Source organism: Eriocheir sinensis, chromosome 41 (assembly GCF_024679095.1).
Source record: "Eriocheir sinensis breed Jianghai 21 chromosome 41, ASM2467909v1, whole genome shotgun sequence".
In the NCBI taxonomy this organism is placed as follows: domain Eukaryota; kingdom Metazoa; phylum Arthropoda; class Malacostraca; order Decapoda; family Varunidae; genus Eriocheir; species Eriocheir sinensis.
Genome location: NC_066549.1, coordinates 13,330,968 through 13,355,436, shown reverse-complemented (window position 1 = coordinate 13,355,436; position 24,469 = coordinate 13,330,968). Strand labels below are relative to the sequence as shown.

General features: G+C 40.2%; 1 protein-coding gene across 6 annotated transcripts; it reads left to right on the top strand.

The window, feature by feature from the left end:
- The first annotated feature begins 58 nt into the window (after positions 1-58).
- On the top strand, positions 59-24,406 carry LOC127009673 (39S ribosomal protein L55, mitochondrial-like). 6 transcript variants are annotated; one of them, XM_050882964.1, is made up of 5 exons: positions 110-207; positions 4,932-5,374; positions 20,084-20,278; positions 22,221-22,295; positions 24,235-24,406. In XM_050882964.1, the coding sequence occupies exons 2-5, from the start codon at positions 5,354-5,356 to the stop codon at positions 24,301-24,303; spliced, it is 360 nt and encodes a 119-aa protein (XP_050738921.1). In that variant the 5' UTR covers positions 110-207; positions 4,932-5,353; the 3' UTR covers positions 24,304-24,406. The 6 variants fall into 6 exon arrangements, with proteins under 6 accessions (XP_050738920.1, XP_050738922.1, XP_050738917.1 ...); XM_050882962.1 differs by lacking the exons at positions 110-207; positions 4,932-5,374 and adding exons at positions 13,231-13,618; positions 19,743-19,761; XM_050882965.1 differs by lacking the exon at positions 4,932-5,374 and having other exon boundaries at positions 84-207.
- Positions 24,407-24,469: the final 63 nt, after the last annotated feature.

Here is a 24,469-nt window from a genome sequence, read left to right as displayed (position 1 = left end):
TAATAATTTACCCATTTTCATTGATTTCTTACCTTTTAAGATGAATTGGACCTGTAATACGGCAAATATCATGTATATTTATCAAGAACGCTAGATGCGCATGTCATAACTCCTTTGTGAACGAGGAGGTAAACACAGACGCGGCGAGCCTGCACGTAGAGGAGCCTCTGCCCAGTGCTCTGCCGAACATTGTAATCTTATTTCAAAGTGAGTACTACTACTCTCTATCAATGATTGATGACACTGACTTATTGAATCCCTCCATCACCACGCCCGTTGCTGGACAACTCGGTGCTGGAGCACGGCGCCGCTGTTTGGCGGTGTCACGGGCAAAATTGAGCCCGGGCATCCACATGCCTCTGTTATCTTAGCTCAAGCTCGTGTATATGGGGCTCTTTTCGACTAGAGCTAGCATGATCATCATTCCTTATTATGGGGGGGGATCTTGATTATGATATCAGGTGGCTTGAGATTTCTCTCAAGACAGGCTCACTCCCAGAAAACATAGTTACTACCACATCTACAACACCTTTCAAGAACAAATATGACAAACACAGAACACAGATGAATATGGAGGCGGGCAACAGGATCTATGTAGATCATATGTAAATCCCGTTGATTTTATTGGTACCGGTATGCCTTATTGGTAAGTCTGCAACGACAGCTCGTGTAAATTTGTTTCTTTATAATAAGTCTGTGTCTCATTCACCTGGTTGGCTTCCCCACAATTCATGGTTTGGATGGTCATGGCAGAGTGTACAACTAGGCATAGATATAGGGCAGTTTTAAACTCTTATGAGTTTTAGACTTGCCTCTTATACTTTAGCTAGGTAAGCCCAGATCTGCTGGCACGCTAGTCTACGAGTAGACTGAGTTGTGTGCCACAAGCTGAGTTTACAGGATAACAGGATGTATGGCAAGTAGACATTCAAAGTATAACTATTACACTGGTGAATTTGTTAATCACAAAATGTAGCCACAATTTCAATTAAATAGCACAGGACTGAGTGCTTCTTACTAGAACATCTCTACATTATTCAGCCTAATTGTAGAGCATGTTACCTAAATTAACATGCTCTCCTTCTCTTACTGATAGTCTTCTACCTCTTAAATTCCGTCGCAGTGTTGCCTCTCTTTCTATCTCTATCGATATTTTCATGCTGACTGCTCTTCTGAACTTGCTAACTGCATGCCTCCCCCCCTCCTGCGGCCTCGCCTCACACGACTTTCTGATCAAGCTCATTCCTATACTGTCCAAACCCCCTATGCAAGAGTTAACCAGCATCTTCACTCTTTCGTCCCTCACGCTGGTAAACTCTGGAACGATCTTCCCTCATCTGTATTTCCTCCTGCGTACGACTTGAACTCTTTCAAGAGGAGGGTGTCAGGACACCTTTACTCTATTTAGGAGCAGTAAGTAGTGGGCTTTTTTTTCATATTTTTTCTTTTTTTTATGCCCTTGCACTGTCTCCTCTGCTGTAAAAAAAAAGAAAAAAGAAAAAAAAACCCTCTTGAAAGAATCCAGTGAACCCAGACCCAGAATACTATTTACATTACAGAAACGAATGTTTAAAGTAAGAAAATTATGAGTTACGGGAGATAGCTGCATGCCCACTAGTTTAAAGAACCAGTGGCAACTCATGGGTCATGTCCCCTTTCACTGCTGTTGTGCCTGGTTTTCTGAGAAGCATGACCTGTGGCACCTTCAGGGTTGTTGTCATCTGTAGTAGATGACCTTTGTGTCAGTCTAGCCAGAAGAGTTTGTTTCTGGGCATATGTGAGGTCTCTGTTTATATTAATGAGTGACCAATAAGGTTGTTATTGATAGTAGGGCTGAAAGCATCGTTGACATCGCCAACATTCTCTACATCCAAGACTACTGACTACAACTTTACTGACTTTACAACTCTACAACATTACTGACAGGCTGGCTTGCCTTGAAGAACACTTTGGAGCGAGACTAGAGGCTTGAGTTTCCAACGAGAACACAAACATCCCAATATTTCTAAATAAATAGCACCATAATAGCGAAAAATAGATATAAGAGGATTTAAAGTCCACCTGTGTGGCTCGCACATGATGTAAACAAACGCTGAGTGGCGTGACATTTAAGTTTTAAATGGCCCATACAGTAAGTAAATTTCGCGCTACGATGCCAACTATACCTCCACCTTTGGTGGTCTTCTGAAGGCTGATGAAGTTCTCTGTAATCATGCAGGATTAGATGTCACCTATCTACAAAGTACTCATGAAGAAGCTGATACGAGAATGATTCTGCACTGTGTACATACACAGTCCCCTACACTAGTTGTATGGTCTCATGATACAGATGTCTTGTTATTCCTTTTGGCACACAGCAGTACAATAAAAAAGATATAATAATGAAAGCTGGGACAAACAATGCACCAAAGTATATACCTGTTAACCCCTTCAACACGAGGATGCGTATACTGCGTCCTTGCGTGCCCCGTACCATATCCGAGGACGTGCATACTGCGTCCTGGCTCGCTTTAGCCAATATATGAGTTATTTTATCTTTATATTTATGCTTACATCTCAAAATTATCAATTAATTTATGCTTCTTTATGTGCACCATATAATTCTGCATGTTTTCATATATAATACATGATGATTATGTTGAGTTTATGGCTGAAAACTTGTTATATTCAATAGCGACATTTGAAATTTGGCGCGCGCGGTGATCCTGGATACGGCGTGGGGCGCTGTTTTGACCCAGCTGTAGTGAGTTTCTTTACATGCATCATTTAATTCTGCATGTTTTCATATATAGTACATGATGATTATGTTAAGTTTATGGCTGAAAACTTGTTATATTCAATAGCGACATTTGAAATTTGGCGCGCGCGGCGATCTCGGATATGGCGTGGGGCGCTGTTTTCGCCTGGCCGTAGTGAGTTTCTTTACGTGCGCTATTTAATTCTGCATGTTTTCATATATAATACATGATGATTATGTTGAGTTTATGGCTGAAAACTTTTTATATTCAATAGTGACATTTGAAATTTGGCGCGTGCGGTGATCTCAGATACGGCACGGGGCGCTGTTTTTGCCCGGCCGTAGTGAAGGGGTTAAGGAAATTTTATCACAATGGAAGTTAAAAGATGATATAGCAAAGGGATTGTTGCCATTCCATGCTGTCACTGGATCAGACACACATCCTTCTTGTATGGCCATACAAAAAAGAACAGCATTATCTGTATATCTGGATCACCCTATGCTTCTATCCTGTTTAGGAAAAGATCCCATAACTAAGGAATCTCTGGCTGAGGTGGAGAGATTTGTATGTTTAGTATATAATGTGCCTGAAGCTATGACAACGGATAAAGCAAGAGCCATTCTGTTCACAAAAGGTGTCACGCAGGAATTTCTCCCACCTACAAGTGATGCCTTAAAGCATCGCATCATGAGAGCCCATTTTCAGGCTTTGATATGGCTCAAAGCAATAAAACCTTGTCCTACCATACCTAATCCCGGTGAATGTGGATGGCAGCTAGTAAATGGTCAACTGAAACCTGTGCTATTGACCTCTGAACCTGTACCTGAGTCATGTATAAATCTGATAAATTGCAGTTGTACTGAGAAGTGTGTCAATCACAGATGTGGTTGTCGCAAGGCAGAGATGCCATGCATTGGATTGTGTAAATGCTCAGGACAGTGTTTTATTGTTAATAACAGTATATGAAGGAAAATTATATAAGCTATTGCAATGAAAAATTATAAGAAAAGTGTATATCTTTATTAGGTCCAGTTAATTCATTTTTACTTGTCAAATTACATTTATAAGGAGCAGATGCTTGTTTGAGTTATTTGTTTTAACATTTGCATACATTGTATTCTCATTACACTTAAATATTAACTGAAATTACTTGCTTCTATTGCATATATGCATTGCTCCCTCATTGAATTTCATTAAAAATGTTCATTTATATACAGGCCACCGGATGAAAAAAGTTGACCAATTTGATTTGGCTCTCACAGGATAAAAACAAATTAGGTAAAAGCAATTGGATAACAAAATCTACTCAAAAATGCCTAGCCCAGTCAACTTTTCCCAAATCAGCCCCAGACTAGTGTCAATTCCCATACATATACCAGGGTTCTGGGTTACAGCATTATAGGCCTCTATATATGTCAGTGTCAAAGATCCTAAAGTGATGCACTTTTGTTGTATTTTTATGTCACAATACTCATGACCAAGACCAAGTTACCTTTCTTCCATTACAAAGGCTTGACCTGTTAGAAATCTCGAGTCACTTGTGACATTAAGATCAAGATCAAGTGGCAACCAGTGCTATTGTGCCATATAGTGTATCATATTGAGGAAAGATATTTAGTGTAATGCCTGTGAAAAGCAAAGTGTGACAATAAGCAGAAGAGAATATCAAGAGGGCAGACAGTGTTGCCATTCTGGCTGATTTTCCTCTAAATTATAATGGATTTGAAACCCATTAAGTGGAAAAATTGCCGTAGCAGCTAGCGGGTTTTTTGTGGCTCTCTAAATATTCCAGCAGATTTCTCGTGGATTTAACTTTCATAACAGATATATTACCTTTTAATCATAAAAATCTGTCAGGAAAACATGTTACTGTACTCGTAATGTGTATCATGAGAAATTTTAAGCTTCAAATTGCTACCATGTTGTCTTTCTGAGTTGCCCAAGCTTGTGTTACTTGGTACGATATTGATGTGTATTTGTGTTCATATCTTTGGTCTTGAACATTATTTTTGTGTCGGTATGTTGGAAAGTGGGCAGTCAGTGAGTGATTATTTAGACAATTTTTAGAGGCTAAAATATATTTAAAGTATGCAGTTAGTTAAGAAAGTTATATGTAGTGTGTTTGAAGGCAGCTTTAGCAGAGTTTTGGAGGTCATGTAGTAAATTTTAAAATTTGTTACTGGCAACAAAAAGGGAACAACTAAAGAGAAATAAAAAGAACAAGTGCAATAGTATAAAACAAACAAAAGGAAAGAAAAAGGAAATGCAAAAAAAAAGACCAAATTAAGCTATAGTGAAGAAAACAAAGGAAAAGAAAACAGAAAAGCAAGTCTGTGTAAGCAAAGTGTACAGAAAAACAGCTCAGTGCAGAGTGAAGTAGCCAAGTGTGTGTAGGGAAGTATCTAAGTGTGAAGAAAAACCAAGGACCTAAGAAGTGATACAAAGCAGAACAGGTCAAAAGAAGAAGAAGAACACTGAAAGGTAGTGGGACCTTGCCTGCCCAAGAGAGGAGGTCCAGCCTCACGTGAACGGTTCCACAGTTACTCTGAGTACTGCTTGCTTGCTTGCTTAAACTGGAGATAGGAGACTGCAAGCACAACAAGCAGCTTCAGCCAATGCTACAATGGATGTTTTTGGTAAGTAGTTTCAATATTTTGTCGCTTATATACATGGTTAGAACCTAGGCCAATCTAACAAACATACCTGCCATGCTTAGCCAGAAAATATGAAGTTTAGTTCCGCTATCTCATATTGCCATATAGGCCTTCAGATTATGGTTAAAGGGCAAATAATCATCACTTGTAACATGATGCTGTGGAGGTGAAGTTAATCATGTGCCACTTCTACCCTGCAGCAACTTGCTGTTGCTGCAGCACAAGGCTGCCTTCCTGAACCATCTTAGGGTTTGTTATGACTACTTATGGGTCTCCCAAGTGGACTAGCTCATCCATGGCCTTCGTCAGGCACAGGATGTATTGTCTGGCAGTACTGGTGTACAATATGAATAGGGTGGAGCAATCTGGGAATGCCACCATCACTCCCCTCAGACACTCTGCCTATGTATTTACCTATTTGTAGTCTACCGGGCCAGAGCTAAGCTCTAATAGTCCCATCTCCACATCTACATTTATCCAGCCTTTCCTTCTTTTGTTGGACACTTCGCCCCCACCACCTCTTCCCGCAAGCTGTTCCATGTGTTAACACTTCTATGTGGAAAACTATACTCTTTTAAGTCACTCAAACAGGTTCATTTATAAAGTTTCTTCCTATGTCCTCTCAGCCCCTGTGTTCTCGCAGTTAAGAAGAGATCATCTCTATCCACCTCATCAAACTTATTTACCAACTTATACTGCATTATCAGATCTCCTCTCTCCCTACTTTGTTCCAGTGTTGTCAAGTCCATCTCCTTCAATCTGTCTTCATACATCATATTCGAGAGTTCTGGGACCATTTTAGTTGCAATTCTCTATATCCTTTCCAGCTTTCTGATATCCTTTTTTCTGAGACGACCACAACTGCAGCATATTCAAGCTTTGATCTTATCATTGTTGTTATGGAATGATACCCTTATATTTTACATCATCTTGTAGGTTTCTCTAAACAGCTTGTTTGCTTTTCTGGGAATAGTGTGTCTTGCATTGTTACTCCCAAATCTTTTTCTTCATGTACCACCTTTAAGTTTTCTTCTCCCATCCTGTATGTTTTCCTTGGTCTCTTGTTTACTTTTCCCATTTCCATAACATGGCACTTGTTTGCATTAAATTCCATCTCCCATAACTGGCTCCATCTATATACTCTGTCCAGGTCTTTTTGCAGCTCCTCACAATTTTCCTCCATCCTCACTTTTCTTATTAACTTTGCTTCATCTGCAAAAAGGCTCATATAACTTTTTATACCCTTTGGCGTATTGTTTATATATGTTATGAACAGTATTGGTGCCAGAACTGAGCCTTGGGGAACTCCACTCTCTACTCTCCTCCAATTTGATTTCTCCTTTCTAATCACCGTCCTCATTTCTCTTCCTGTTAAGGAATCCTTCATCCACTCGATAACCTTTCCACCCATTCCTCCCCACTGCTGTAATTTCTAGATTAACCTTTTGTGCAGAACCTTGTCAAAAGCTTTTTTCAAATCGAGATATACACAATCAGCCCACCCTTCTCTCTCTCGCTTCACATCTATTGCTCTTGAGTAGAAACATAGTAAGATTTCCCTTTTCTAAATCCAAACTGTCCATTTATCATGTTTTCCTTTTTTAAATGTTTGACCCATTGTTTTTTATTATACTTTCACAAATCTTGCACATTACACTTGTCAAAGAAACTGGTCTATAATTTAGTGGTTCAGTTTTATCTCCACTTTTATAAATTGGTACAATGTTCGCTCTTTTCCATTCTAAGGGCACTTTTCCTGTATTTATAGAGCATAATGTTATAAAGTGGCTCCAAGTTTTGTTTTGTCATTATCATCACTCCTCCCTTTCCTTCTTTCCTATCTTTTCTTCAAATGTTGAACTTGCTCTTTCCCTCCAGCACAAGTTCCAGTTCTTTTACAAGCTTTGTTTCAACTATACATATAATATCTGGATCACTCTCCCTTAAATATTCAGTTAATTCAATTTTCTATGATATAAGACCATCTATGTTTGTGTATGCAATCTTTAAACCTTTCTTCCTTTCTGCCTTTTTTCCCCTCATTCTATCAACACTCTTACTCCCTCTTTTTGCCTCCTTTCCACCACTTCATCAGTTTTTTGATCTTCATTCTCCAAAAAAAAAAAAAGAAAAAAAAAATCTTCTGATCTTTCATCATTTCTCTTTTTCGCTTCATTCATCATTTCCTTAGCTTTTATTTTTTCATCCTCTTGACACATTTCTCCTCACATATATCTGCTTGTACAGTACCCTCTCGAGTTTCGCGCTTGCTTCGTTCCAAAGCTATAGCACTAAACTCGAGGATCGCGAAACTCGAGGTATTGAAAACACTGAAAAAGTGCTTATTTGTTCTGACCCGTGGAGTTTTTTATTTTTATTTTTACATGTGGCCTATGGCGCCGGTAGACTATCCATCTGGGCCTGATGGTCGGCCCCGAGCCCGTCATGGCGCAGGCAACTGTTTATAGTGGCGCCATTATAATTGGCTCATGCTGCCCCCCAGAGCTCACATTTTTCCTCCTTGTTATCTCAAAATATGTACCTTGCAAAAAGGAAGAAAACAGGAAGAGAGAACGGGTCGTTTTAAAGCCACAGATGAAGCCTTACGATTGGCTGAGCTCTGCAAACACGCTTGTGATTCGCTGGGAGTCCGATGACGTCATCGCCAGCGCAAACCCAATCAGCGGCCTCACTGCCTTAAGGCGGTGTCACACTGGCCATTTTCCTCTAACCGTTGTGGCTACTAGCAAGCCCCGTACGCCCATGTGAGAGCGAGTTGTCGGTTGTCCGTAAGCTGTTGTCACACTGGGCCTTTTTCTTCCCGCCGCGTTGGCGGCAGCTTGGGCAAACGGCAACTTTTCCGGGTGTGCGTCATACACACAAGGGGAAATTAGAAGGGTGTGGGGGGGAGGGGCAGAAAGGAGAGTCAGGTCATGTCATGACACACACACACACACACACACACACACACACACACAGAAAGGGAAATGAGAAGGGTGGGGGGAGGGAGGGGCAGAAGGGAGTCAGGTCATGTCTTGACCTGATCAGGTCATATCCTGACCAAAGCCCTGATCTGACCCTCCTGTCTCCCCCTCCCTCCCCACACCCTTCTCATTCCCCTTCTGTGTGTGTGTGTGTGTGTGTGTGTGTGTGTGTGTGTGAGACAAGTCAGGACATAACCTGACCTGAGTCAGTTCATGTTTTGACCAAAGCCCTGATCTGACTCTCCTTTCTACCCCATCCTTCTCATTTCACCTTTTGTGTATGTGTGACAGGTATGGACATGACCTGACCTGAGTCAGGTTATGTCCTGACCAAAGCCTTGACCTGACTTTCCTTTCTGACCCTCCCTTCCCACACCCTTCTCCTTTCTCCTTGTTTCCATCTCAATATCTCACCTTTCACGAGAGGGGCTCATAACCAGAGTGAAGCTACACACCTCCTCTCGAGTCCGGGGCTCGCGTAGTATTGAGGCTGTACCGAATAGAACCAAACGCGACAGGGAGGAGGCGGCGGGAAGATCAAACGCGGTTAACGTGTTAATAAGTCTCTCTCTCTCTCTCTCTCTCTCTCTCTCTCTCTCTCTCTCTCTCTCTCTCTCTCTCTCTCTCTCTCTCTCTCTCACCATAGCCACAATGTTTGGAGGAAAACGTCTAGTGTGATACTACCTTTAAGTAGCGTGCGTGACGGCGATGGTAAGTAGACGTGACCCGTACATGTCAAAGCAGTGCGAAAGTTGGGATGATAATGCATGAAAGTCACGATGGTAAGAATTTAGGACTAACCGCGAAACTCAATAGCGTGAAACTCGAGAGGGTACTGTGTGTGTATATATATATATATATATATATATATATATATATATATATATATATATATATATATATATATATATATATATATATATATAATTTCTTTTGAAGAACAAAGGCCTTTGCAAGACTAAATAAAAAAAAATTGTGTGATCTTAAGTGCTACACAGGTTCTATGCAGGGCCTGCACGCAAAAAAAAAAAAAAAAAAAAAAAAAAAAAACAAAAGGCTCTGCACAAATACAAAAGTGGTGGTAGTCCTTACCTGCTAATGAGAAGTCTGGGGATGCTGCTTGTTTTTTACTAGGGCCTCCATATTAATTCCAATGTTGGTAGTGGTAAGCCTAAGACATGCATCCAGTGTTTCATTTTCCATTTGATTTCTGGTTTTATATTTTACTTGCTTCATGGTTGAAAACATGCATTCACATATATATGTACTACTAAACATGGAGTGCAGCTTTAACCTGGTAGCAGCGACAGGCCAAATTTGTGCCATGATATAAACCCCCCAAAATAGATGATACATAATCTGATCACAAATGCTTTGATATATGTAATGAAAAGGTTTGTGTAATGGGTGATTTTTTTCTCATTTTTCTAGCATAGAGGGACCATTAAGAAACATGATCCCCCCGCTGCTACCGGGTTAAGGCAAAGTCTCTCAGCTTGGGGAATTCATCCTTGCAAACCAACTTCCAGAAACTCTCCTGATTTTCATTTTTCATTGCAAGCAACTTTGAGTAAGACTGTAGTTCACACAACTCAAGCTGAAGTTCTGGTAACTGTGCCTTCACATTATCTTCCATTGGGTTGTTAAATAACAGAAGACTGGGCTTCAGTTTCTCAAAGTCTCGAAATCTGTTTTCAAATTCAAGGGATAAGCTTTCAATTTTTCTGACAAAGCATGAAAAGTCTGACTTTATATCATCTGCCATGAGTTCACGGCATGAAGGAAAGTGTGCAAGATCATTCTTCCTTAATTAAACAAGTACTGAATAGCAACAGCTTCTTGTGGAAAGCTTCAATGTGCCCAACCAGTTGAGAAATATTTTGTTGCTTGTCTTGTAAGCTCAGATTAAGCACATTCAAGTGGGCTGTCATGTCTGTTAGAAATGTTAGTGAGCAAATTAAGTCTCTATCTTGTAGCTGAGTTTGGTACAACTCTGCATTGCTCAGCTGTTCATTTTGAAGAAAGGAAAGGATATATTTCCGAAGAGCAAAAAAATGTTGGAGCGTTTTTCCAGCACTAAGCCACCTGATACTTGAGTGCAGTGGTACGTCACTAAATTCTGCATTCACTTCTTCAAGGAAAGATATAAATTTTCTGTGTCATTGTGACTTATTACCACCTCTGATTAAATTTGCCATCCTGGCCACACACTGCATGACATCACTCATCTGTAATACCTTGCCACATAATGCTTCTTGGTTGATAATGCAGTGTAGTGTGATACAATCAACTCCACTTTCCTTCAGTAAACCAACCAGTCCCACATTACTGCCAGTCATAGCTCTTGCATCATCTGTTACAATGAAAGAGCATTTTTCAAATCCTCCATATTTATTGACAACTGACTCGAGTGCAGCATAAGTATCTGAGCCTCTTGTGCCACCGCTCAAGGACTCCGCCAGTTTTTTCCCCCTTCACAGATGGTATCCATATACAAGTGCCTTGTCTGCCCTCATATGGAGTATCCATCTCATGTGTGGGGGGCTCCACTCAAACAGCTATCTTGGACAGAGTCAAAGGCTCTTCGTCTCATCAACTCCCCTCCTCATACTGATTGTCTTCTACGTACCTCTTAAATTCCACCACCATGTTGCATCTCTTTCTATCTTCTACCGATATTTTCATGCTGACTGCTCTTCTGAACTTGCTAACTGCATGTCTCCCCTCCTCCCTCGGCCCCGCTGCACTCGACTTTCTGCTCTAGCTCAACCCTATACTGTCCAGACCCCTTAAGCAAGAGTTAACCAGCATCTTCACTCTTTCATCCCTTACACTGGTAAACTCTGGAACAACCTTCCTTTGTCTCTATCTCCTCCTGCCTACGACTTAAACTCTTTCAAGAGGAGTGTATCAAGACACCTCTCCACCCAAAATGGACCTCTTTTTTTACCACTCTTCACTTTTATCTTCGTAGGAACAGCGTTAGCAGGCTTTTTTTTTCCCCTTGAGTTGATTCCTTAGCTGAAAACAAAACAAAAACACAGATGGGTAAGAATTGTCTGGCATGAGGATGCCTTATACTGAAATACTGCAAACTTTTTAGTACAAATAGGTTACTATTTCAAAAGTAATAGGTTACTATTAAATTGAAGAATGGTTTTGTTAATTCATAATTGATTAAGTGGTGATAGCTTACTATTTTAGCAGCAATAGGTCATCCTTAGTGGCAATATGTTACTTTTCTTAAAAGATTGAGGCCATTTGTCCTGATAGCCACAACACTTAAAGTTTCCACAGCATTTCGACTTTAGAATATGTTTGTCAGTTATTTAAATCACTGAACATTCATCTATGTTAGTGTCTCACAAATAGACTGCTCAGGTTAGCCAAACATTTACTGGTAGGTTATGTAAAATATAAGTTAGGGTTAGCTATACCCCCCCTCACTATTTTTCAGTTTCATCAGGAAAAAGAAAATTGATACTGAGATATAAGGCATAAATTTGCTATACATGTATAAATAAACTTGACACTAGTCTCTACCAAGTTGCTTGTCATATATACTTAGTCTGCAACAACTAATGACCACTGAAATTTCTAGGCATGCCTTCAATAGAGGTCCTGGAAGAAGAACTTGAAGAACCCTTACTAGAAGTGAAGATTCCACGTATAATAGCCAAAGATCGCAGTGACCCTTTTCAAGGTCTCTCTGATGAGGAGTTCCTGGAGAGGTATCGTCTCCCCAAGGATACAACAAGAGACCTTATTGAAGAGGTCAGGCCTCGTGCACATGTGGACAAAATGGGCAGAGGTACCATATTATTGCAAAACTGCTATGATTAAGATTTCCTGAAAATAGTTTTATATATTGATATATCTAACAACCTGATATCAAGATCAATCAGTTATATTCTTATATTCCTCTCTCTTGTCATCTGTTCACCATGCATAACTGTTTGTATTCTTTCATTCACAGCTTGGCACCTCAGTCTCTCTTTATATTCTTTCATTAACTTTTCCATTCAGTCTCCTCTTTCTCCATTCACTTGTTTCCTGAACACCCAACTGTCATTCATCTTTACTTTATTATCCTCATTACAGCATTTATTTATTTATTTTATTTGTTTTACCAATACGCTACATGTCTCTCCCACAGGATGTGGAATTCCTCTGAATCTCAAGATGCTCGTCACCCTGAGATACCTGGCCACAGGCAATTTCCTCCTGACCATAGCAGATTGCATAGATATTGCAAAGTCATCAGCCTGTAGAGCTGTTGGAGAGGTTGTACAACTGATAGCATATCTGGCACCTGACTACATTCAGTTTCCTCCACCAGAGGCAGCACACCATTTGGCTGAAAAGTTTCATGATGTTGGTGGTATGCCAGGTGTAATTGGATGTGTAGATGGGACCCATATCCCAATACAAAGTCCCGGTGGGGAGAATGCTGAGGATTATAGATGCCGTAAAGGTTTTTTTTCATTAAATGTTCAAGGTATTTGTGATTCTGATATGAAGTTCACAAATATTGTTGCAAGTTGGCCTGGAAGTGTCCATGATGACACAATATTTGAAAATTCTCATGTGTGTAACATTTTAGAACAGGGAAATTACAATGGTTTTTATTTGTTGGGAGATAGTGAATATCAGTGTCGAGAAAATTTATTAACTCCCATACCAGAGCCAAAAAATGAAAAAGAAAGAAACTATAATGCTTCTCATGCAAAAACGAGAAACTGTGTGGAGAGAGCATTTAGTATATTAAAAAGAAGATTTGCCTGTTTAAGTATACCACTTCGCACCAAGCTTACAAATTCAAAACGTATTGTGATGGCATGTGTGGTCTTGCACAATATTGCAGTATCAAGAAAGGTTGAACTCTTGGATGATGAAGTTTTGCCACAGGAAAACATAGAATTGATTAGAGGTGAAGAAATTATTGAAGAAGTTGGTGTCACACAAGGGAGAGATTCTGTAGTTCAGAGATGGTTCTAACACCAAGGGAAGCCACAGCACGTGCAGCATCAGCTGGACGTGTCGGATGGGGAGAGGTGGTGTCCATGGCCTGCGCACCATTCTGCTGTTGTGTCAGCCATGTGCCAGAGGTGGTCAAGGGGCATTTTGGCAGGATACCCAGTCAGGATTCCCTTCATCATCTGCTGCTTCTGCTCCAGGATGAAGTCCTGGGGGTGTCTGGTGGTGATATTTTCCACTTGCAGCATCATCAGAGTACAATTAGGTATAGATATTATAGAATGCTGTTTGCTGAAAGAAAATATTTATTTGATACTTACCGTCAAACAGGGCAATTGGGACCTGGTTTTCCAGCTTTTTTTTTCAGTAAAAGGTTTATAAAAGCCAATTTATATGATGAACTTCTTTACCTAGAATAAGAAAGATGGGTAACATCATAGTGGACATAACATAATATCAATGTAAATGAAACTGAATACATATACCTATATTCTAGGTAGCTCAAAAAGCGGTCTCAATTGCCCCTTGCTTGGGGCAATTGAGACCAAATTAAAGAAACTTCTGTTTCAAGTAGGATGGGGGTACATTTTATTATTATTATTATTATTATTATTATTATTATTATTATTATTATTATTATTATTACAACAGTCGTCCCTCAGATAGTACGGTTTCCAATAGTACGGTTTCGGTTTTATACGGATTGTCATGGAAGAATTTTTTTAGGATTTTTAAATTTCCCGCTTGTTGCACCAAGTAGCCATGGCGTGAGTGGCAACACTGTTCTACCAAAACACCTGCTGAAAGCACCCCAAAGCATTCAGGAAAGGTGTTCATCTTGCAGAAGAATTAAGATTTCGGAGAAGTTACGTTTTGGGATGAGTTATGTTGCGGTAGGGAGACTATACCATGTGAATGAGAGCAGTGTTCGCTGTATCTATCATAGTGTAAATGAAATTCTTGCCGCAGTAACTGCTAGTGCTCCAAGAGTGCTGCAAGAATGGAGATAAAGGCCGTCCTTTTACTAAGCCTCGTCGTTGCTATGGTAACGGCGTCTCACTTGCAGCAAATTGGCGTATGCTGATATTCCTGCCAGTGCGTTTGAGAGAGCGGGTCGGGACGTCTCGGGCGCCCAGACCACCCCTGGCGATGTTTAACATGCATTCCTTTTTGTCCTGGGTGACGAACTCCTTACAACAGAAGATTAAAAGGAAGCTCCAGTGGTTATGGTGGTACAGAGGGGTGAAATGCAATGGAAACACTTATATGTGTTTATTTGGGCTGCCATGTTTACTGATGATGTCATCACAGCACGAAGGTGCTCCACTTCTCAAAGCCAGGAGCCAGTGGACGTGCCGAGTTGGCAACTCGTGCTGCCGCGTCACGCGTTTGAGAGCACTCGGGACGTTCCGAGAGTCCCGATTCCCTCTCTCAAACGCAGCCCAGGGAGTGTTTCTAGGGGGAGCACTAATTTTATACGGATTTTTGAATAGTACGGGGGTCCTGGGTCCCTACTACTATTTGAGGGACTGTATTATTATTATTATTATTATTATTATTATTATTATTGTTACTATCATTATTATTATTATTATTATTATTATTATTATTATTATTATTGTTACTATCATTATTATTATTATTATTATTATTATTATTATTACTATTATTTTCTTATTTTTATTATTTTTCATCATTATTATTATTGCTATTATCATTAGCATTATTACTATTATTTATTATTATTGTTATTATTATAAGTATAACTTATTTATTATTATTATTATTGTTATTACTATTATTTGTTATTATTGTTATTAGGTATAATAATAATAATTATTATTATTATTATTATTATTATTTATTATTATTATTACTATTATTATTTTCATTATTATTATTATTATTATTATTATTATTATTATTATTATTATTATTATTATTATTATTATTATTATTATTATTACTATCAGCCTGTTTCAGGGTGTCAGGAGTATACTGGGCCCTGGGAGAACCTTCTTTTCTTTTGTAGGTGTGCACCATTCTGATATAAAACAGAAGTGTGTACCATTTAGCTGTGGTCTCTTTTACCCCAATATGGTGATCTCAATTACCCCATGTTATTTAAACATTAATACAAAGTAAACATTAACATTGATCACCACCACATTGGTTGTATTCTTACATAGGATGCCTGGCTACAGATCACTGAAATTGGACTTGGCTGAGGGACACAGCTTGTGTACAGCACACCTTAGTGTTACTGGGTCACATTCCTCGAATATACTGCATGCACAAATGAATAGGAATGAGGGGTACTTGTGGAATGTGAAAAGATGTGGTTTACATTTTCAGATCTTATGTACTGAATGTCTACAAAACAGAAGTTAACAGAACAGTCCCACCTATTATAGTTTTTTTTTATTTTTTTTTATTTTTAAAGGAAATTTCCTTAGCGGGTCTCAAATGACCCAAGTGGTTGCAATAGCCATGTTCTAAGGTACAACTTGTCTTGTAACACAGAAAAATAAATAACTAGACATTATAGCATTATCCTTTATTTCCATTGCACATACTAAAACATGTACGCATGCGTGTGCTCATACACACACATGCACATGTGCGCTCTCAATAGAACATAGAGGAGGATTAGGGAGAAAAATGATGGAATGGATGAAAAGTTACCTGACAAACAGAGAAATGAGAACCATGTTAAAGGATAAAAAATCGGATTGGAGAAGGGTCACAAGTGGAGTGCCACAGGGATCAGTGTTAGTGCCAATAATGATTTTAACCCTTTCACTACGGCCAGGCGAAAACAGCGCCCCACCCTGTATCCTGGCTGGCCGCACATGCCAAATTTCAAACGTTGCTACTGAATATAATGAGTTTTAAGCCATAAACTCTACAAAATCATCATGTATTATATATAAAAATATGCAAAATTAAATGGTGCACATAAAGAAACATAAATTAATTGATAATTTTGAGATGTATGCAAAATATACAGAGAAATTTGCGTTGTGCATAGATGACGCGTATCTGCTGAATTGTATTTCCTTATATTAGTTGTGATAAAGAAATAAATTTGTGGAGGAAAGTAAGATCATGGAAAATATCCCACTGATTCACCGGCAATACACACAGATTTGACTGAATAAAAGGCTGAAAGGGTGTACTCCCAGAGGTGGGTCGTGTGTGTGTGTGTGTGTGTGTGTGTGTGTGTGTACCTAGTTGTAATTACCTAGTTGTGGCATATGGGAAATGAGCTGGCGGAGGTGGGTGTGCCCTGTTCATCCAATACCGACGATTTTACACACCTCACTCCCACCGTTTCCTGACCCCAAAATTATTTTTTTATGAAAAACTGAGACCACCATCATCTTCCTGAGAAAATTCTGCATCACACTAGCATAAAATTGTAACAACAATGTAAAAATACACATACGAAAATCAGAGTTAAATGAATAGGGAGTACACATTTTCTTGCACTTATTTCCCTTCAACTCCTTAGTACTCAGCTGGTTTTCGTCGTATCACTTTTATAAGCCCAGATCCTAAATCTGCATGCATTACTGCTTCTGATGGTGTAGGGTTCGTCACGAGGTAAATATATACATAGGGTCAAAATCGCCTCCGAACTTAACCCGCGGTAGTGTTTACCCACTTGCCACGCCTGCAGTAACTCACGAGTGCTCGGAGCCGTGGTAACTGTTGGCCTTACCACGGGTGCAGTAAGTGGTTGATGAATGCAAATTTACCGGGTGGGTGGAGATACCGCGAAACTTACCAGCCACATGCGTAGTAAATGGTTTGATGAATCCAGCCCCTGGCTGGCAACTTCGTCTACCTCTTTATTACCACTAATTGTACAGTGGGAGGGGCTCTACACTAACTGGACCTCTCCATGCCCTCCATCAGTGATGGTGTTGAAATCAGGGGAAAATACAGGGAGGGGGGGCCCAGGGGGTCCAGGCCCCCAAAACAATCTCCGCCCCCCCCCCAGAAAATCTCGAGTGTATGTGGATAGTGGGTACAGAACTGACTCGCTTATAATGTGCTGCAACTATAATACATAATGTGTCGTCAGCTGTTGGCATATGCAGGCGTGGATACGGGGTTGGGGAGCCAGATGGCCCGGGCCCCCCCAAAAAAATATTAGGATAACTAAAATATTGGAAGTACCCGTGAATTCAGAAAACAAAAAATATATTTAAGATACCCCTAAAAATCTAGAGAGCTGGGGAGCGAAGCCGGCCGCTGCTAGATAGCTCTGGACGCTGTCCTCCAAACTTTAAAAAACTCCTCCTCTATAGGTTCCTTGGGCTTGACTATGTGGAGGTGGACGGGATGCTTGCAAAATTTAAAAAAATTCGGTGTCTGATGTAATTTTTCACTCATGCAGGGCCAGGGCACAATGGGTACGTGCCCAGGGCCCCGCGCTCTTATGGGCCCCGCACTCATCTAACAATCTATAGACCCGTACAGGGCCATAGTACACCGTACCCAGGGGGGGGAGGGGCCGGGGATGTCGGACGAACCCCCCCCCCCCCCATCTGCTAAAATGTCCACTCTCTGAGAGAGTCAAAATGAAAGCTGGTACCTTTCTGTTGCATTTCTGGAGAACTCAGGATTTTCTTTATTTATTTTCAGTATTTAAGTTATGGAATCGAATATTGAATATTATAGAGCAACATTTAAAGGCCTAGGAAAAAATCTTTGTGACCTCATTCCTCACATGCAAGCAGAAAGTGAATTTTAGTGCAGGCCACTATCATCATCGGCACTTCGAAGAGGAAATAAGGGAAGACTTCCTTGCCTTTGTGCATGCCTGGCCTCACCGGTAAAAGTTTAGCCTGGCTCCTTTTGCGCACCGTTAAAGACCTCGGATTGGACATGGCCAAGTGCAGGGGACTTGGTTTCGATGGAGCAAGTGCCATGATGGGAAAATTCAAAGGGTGTGCCACAGTGCTCATGTAGAAGTACACCCTGGCCAAGCCAATCCACTGCTTTAATCACCGTCAGAATTTAGTACTGACGAAGGCGTGTGACGTCAAGGAAGTGAAGATCGCTCTTCAAACACTGACCGAGGTGTACAACTTCGTTCATCCTTCGAATATGCGCTCTCTTCGCTTCACAGAGGTTGTCAACCTCACCTCGGCCATGCGCGAAAAGCTTGTTCCCCTGTGCCCCACCAGGTGGATTGAGAGGCATGATGCAGGGCTGGTTTTCGTTGAATTTCTGCCTGTCATCGCTGGTTTTCTTGAGGAAGAACTTGACGCCACCGCTGGGCTCCTTCTCATCGTCATACGTGTTCCTCGCTTTCTCGTTGGACTGGTTGTAGTGGAGTGTATATTTGCGCATACTCTCGAGCCGAGCCGAACTCTTCAGAGAAAAGATGGCGACCTGGTGTCAGCCGATGCCACGATTCGCGGCATCGAGACCATTTTTGCCAAGTTCATAGCAGATGCGGAGAATCATTTCCATGACGTGTTCATGAAAGCAGAAGAGCTTTTGGTCGAGGTGGGGTCATCGCATGACACCATCCCTGTGCCACGACTCTGTGGACGACATACCCAGCGATCAAATGTTCTGTGCGAGAGTGCTGAGGAGTACTACCGCCGGGCGGTGTACATTCCGTTCGTGGACCACGTCTTGGCTGAGTTGAAGAGTCGGTTTGGCGACGACACAGTGCCTGTTGCACTTCAGCTCAAGCAACTCCTCAAAGGCCCCGAAACGGATGTTGCGGCTGTGCTTCAAGCGGCGAAGCTCTATGAGCTCGACATTGAATCCCTGACACTCGTGAAGGCGGAAGCGGAGCGCTGGGCATTATCTGTTCCAGTCTTCCAAACAATCAAAGAAGCCAGGCACACGCCAGCACCAGCATGTTCCCCATCTCGCCATTCTCTTGAAAACTCTGTTGATGCTTCGAGTCTCCATCGCGGAAGCCGAGAGGTCTTTCTCAGCATTGAAAAGGCTGAAAACCTATCTGAGGAGTACCGTCGGCCAAGAGTGCCTGAACGAACTTGCCCACCACTATGATATCCCCATTTCAGTCGAGAGAGTGATAAGCAAATTCGGCAAAATAAACCGCCGACTACTCTTTGCTTAGTGAGGCACTTGTTGAACACTTGGGAATTTGTAAATATATTTCTTTAGATCAGCCAATCTTTGCAAATGTGTTACCTCAATCCCATGTAAAAGAAGCCATATAAGAATTCCTTTTTGTCTTCAGCTGTGTCTAATTTTACATATTAACTCTTTTTTGTAAAGGTTAGGTTTGTAATATATATATGACCTGTATTATGATCACCCTTGCTGCTTACATATTGAAATAAACGTTTACTTTTCTTTGAATGCTCGCATGGTGATGATTTCTACCTGCTCAGATCTGCCTTTTCACTGGTCGTATGTACAATTTGAATTGTTTCTTGTTATTGCTTGCCAGCTTAAATATTGATTGCACTGCATATATAGATACAAGAAAAATTAATTTGTTACATATACGTTGATTGCTCGGGAGCTGCGGATTTTAAGCAAAGAACCGCCATCACTATCTATTGGTCTTCACTGTTTTGAGGCTGTCGCTAACTTATGAAATTTTACCTGCGGGCCCCCCCAAATTGATTTTCTGGATCCGCCCCTGGTTGAAATGCTGATAGATGGTGCATATGAGTGGCTAGGATATGCTTTATAAATATTGGCAACTCAATGCTTTCTTTATTTTCAGATGCCTACATTGTCATCCCTTTCACTTATCACACGAAGCATTACTACAACTACAAGGTGTAGCATTAACTGTCACCGCACCAGTACTGCACGTATTGGTCGCCTCACCTACACCCGTACCTACCCAACTCTGTTAGTGCAGAGTGATGGGTCCACTATCAATATAAGGTACCATGAACCACGGAAAATCGTTAAGGTAAGAAACTGGATAACATGTTAGTTTTCTGCATGCTTCTCAGTTTTCCACAGTACTTTCTTCCATATTTGTTTGTAAACCTATCAATGGCACAGTTCCACATACAGTCATACCTCAGTTTACAAGGTTAATCCATTCTGTAATTTTGCTCGCAAACCAAAATACTTTTAAACCTAACCGAATGCACACTGTAGTGCTGAAAACACAAAGATCACAGACTCGAGCAGAAACGTAAATGAACACGAGCGCGCGGGTGCTACCTCTGCGAGTGTACAACACGGACCGAGACCCCATTCCCATTGTTTTCCGCTCTGAGCGCTCTTGTCTTGCGGTGAATAAAGGGAACCCACGCTCGCGTCTTTGACGTATACTAAGAGGATGCTCATACACCGAGTCACAGCTACTGGCCAAACGACCCGGCAATAGTACCAGACTGCTCAGTACCATTAGCAGTGGGTACTGTCAGTGCAGTATTCACTATTCATGATATTGACACATCATCATACATTTATATGTACATATAGCTGCTTGCATTTTTTATTTATTTATTTATTTATTTTTTTTTTTTTACCTATGGCACAGATAGGCTTTCTTGGTGGGGCCTGGTGGTCAGCACTAGCCCATTTGGTACAGGCAACTGTTTATAGTGGCACCATCTTGTTTGGCTCATGCTTCTGCACCGCCGTCCTGCAAAAACTATCATACAATCACATCAAAACATAAAATCACGAATAAAATCCGAAAGAAAGTATACAAATGAAGAAATATGACGATAACTGAAGGTACCTAATCAGCTGAGGTGCGTGTAGGATGTAGGTTATTTAAAATTTAAGTCCAACGTGTGCTGCTACACCTGGCAACATAGCATAGCACATCCACCATGCCCTTACCAGTTCCATTGGAGATTTTCAGAAAATCAAATTTCAGCCGAAACTTTGGCTTTCCACTATAAGGAACATGATCCCCGCAGCTACCGGGTTAAGCACCTTTCAAGGAAAAGAGCTGCTGTCTCTGATGCTACTGTTGAAGAATACTTTCAGAACCTTTAAAAAAAACACTTGATGGGGTTCCTCCAGACAACATAATCACTTACGACAAAACCAGTCTTGCTGATGACCCCAAAACAAAACTGATGTTTCAAAAAGGAGTAAAGCATGCTGAGTGCATTACCAATACAACAAAAAGCTTCCATTAAGTGTGTTCCAAATAGCCCCAATGTGTAACACTTAACCCCTTCACTCCGGTGACGCCAACATCAGCGTCCGATGGCGTCACTGTTAGTCCTCTTCTAAACCTCTTAATCCTCTTCCATTTCCTCATAATCCTCTTCTAAACCTCTTAAGAGGAAATGGAAGAGGATTATGAGGAATTTAGAGGAGGATTGAGAGGTTTAGAAGAGGATTAATCCTCTTCCATTTCCTCTTGACCCTTTCCATACTGTGATGCCGACGTCTGCGTCACGGATGGAAAAGGTTAAAACAAGTTTTTCTGTCTGTATGAAACACACAAGGTATAAATGTTTTTTTCAATCCCTTTATAGCAAGTTACAAATAAGACTTATTTTTGATGGAAAAGTTTTCCAGATCTTTTTGCCTACTATGATCCAAGTTATAATGATTAGAGTGTTGAAAGTTGGTTTATTTTGTTTCATTTAGCCCCATCATACAGTAGATGTATTTCTTTACTCCTTATCATTATTTTTTGATTTATCAACTGATCATTAAACATTACCTTCATTTTCTTCATATTCATCTTCAGACCTACTTTCAGGTTATGTGTAGTTTCTCAAACTTCCTATGTACATTTTTATCAGAATTACTTTGTATTAAAAAATTCATTGGCAAAAAGTAAAGATATGCAGAAATCAGTTTATAGTTTTGATGAATGCTGTGAAACATTTCTATATTTTACAATATCCACTGATATTCATATTTTACCCCAGCTGCCACTAGACCTGTCTACTCTCACTGAGGCTGAGCGGAGGAAACGTCTTGAAGCTCGTAAGCCAAAGGTCAAGGTAAGTTGTTAGTGTTGGTTTTACATAACCTGGTATGGAAAATCTTATAAGGAGGGACTCGTGGACTTGGTATCATTGCTTGGGTAAAGGTCTCGTGTGCTCGTGAGAACATAAGAACATAAGGAGTCTGAAAGAGGCCGGGTGGCCTATACAAGGCAGATTGGCCTATTCTTAACTGTTCTACTGTCCAGCAAATCCCATATGCAGTAACATACCCAATTGTCTCTTGGTCTCTGCAACCTCTTTACATCAGTATTGATGGTGTTATTCTTATAACTGCTCTTCCTTATTGTCATTTATCACTTACAAATAATGGAAATACATCTCAGGATTAGTAACAGCATGATGAGATATGAGAAGGTATACTTGCATTAGGCTAATGTTTGCATTTTGATTATGTAGCATTACTGCACACTACGACTAAGTTAGGACTACGAAAATATAAAAAAATATTACAAATATGTTTGTCATAATTGTAATCCCATATTTGTGGTAATAAGGATAGGTGCTCTGGAGTAAAGTATGTTTTCATAGTGGTAAAGTAATTTAACATATTGCAAGTGTAATGTCGGGTGTTGGAGGAATGCTGTGATGTGAGGCAGTTCGGTGTGGCGAAATGTGTTGACGAAGCATGAGGGGATGGCGGACTGTGAAGGGGTTAGAGGTCAGTGTTTGGTGTATATGCTATGAAGGGTGCATGTAAGATGGATGATAATGTAATGATAATGTAAGGAAATGTTATGTCGATGCATTTCCTTACATTATCATCCATCTTACATGCACCCTTCATAGCATATACTTCAATCACCGACCTCTAACCCTTTGACGGCCCACCATCCCCTCATGCTTCTTAAATAAATTTCATCACACCGAACCGCCTCGCATCACCACACTCCTCCAACACCCGACATTACACTTGCAGTATGTTACATTACCACTATGAAAACATAATTCACTCCAGTACACCTATCCTTATTACCATGAATATGGCATTACAATAAATATGACAAACATTTTCGTCCATGCCTAACCCAGCCGCCGATTGCCGATGCCACAGACAAGACAGTAGCTACATTATGCATATGTTTGGCTCGTCTCGGCCATGTACATGCTTATTTCACTAGTGCTGCAATTTATTACTTTTTGTATAACAAAAATGAATCAGCAAGCCTTTACCTTGTAAGTTTAAGATATGTATGCCAGTTGTGGGCTAGATGATGAATGCTTATAAAAAAACTGATATCAACTATCTATTTCACACACTGCTGAGTATGTAAAAAAAAAAAAAAAAAAAAAAAAAAAGAAGCTAGGAAATGAAAATGGCATTATTATTATATTTTCTTTGAATTGTAATATTTATTGTGGTACCCTAATGGGGTCATGTGAGTGGTCACATGAATTTCTCAACCAGTCATATATTCCTGCCCTTTAAAGCTCCTTCACAAAGCCAGTAGACACACTCAAATTGACCTGCGTGATCAGTCTCTCCCTGGTAGAATAGCAATTTTAAAGGCTCTTTTGAATATCTTAGTAGCTTCGGAAGCTTCCAAAATTTGGCAAAATACAACTTTCATTTGTATAGACATTCATGCAGCTCTGTGGGTCATTTATTTAAATTATATGAAGCAGACAAGGCAAAACATGTAATCCTCAAACATCCAGATTTCATGAGAATCTGAATCAATGCATTTCTATTCACCTCTCCACCCTTAGTTGTGACAGAAGTTTCACACCACCTGTGGTGCTGGCAGTGTTTGGAGCTGTGAAAAACTGTTGGTTATATTAGTTATGAAAACCAGTAACTTTAATATGGGATATAAAAATTCACTTTTATTTTCCAAAAGAGGGGGTGTAACTTTTACAAGGGATCTATTTTTATGAGTATATATGGTACATCTATTTTGCAGTTACACTAAATCATATCTTCTTTCATGAACAGGTGGTCCTTGAAGATGATATTGAAGATGACTTCAAAGTAACCAATTATGAACATTTGTGGAAGAAGTAGGAAGAATAAGGAAGAACTTCACTGGAGAGCTTCTCAAATGTATATATTCAGTTGTACCTAAAATACTGTATATGTGTTACTTTAATAAAACAAAGCCAATTTATTTTTTTATCAAAACAGCAAACAGTTGAAAAAGGTGAACACCCCCTCAAGAAAAATTGCCCAA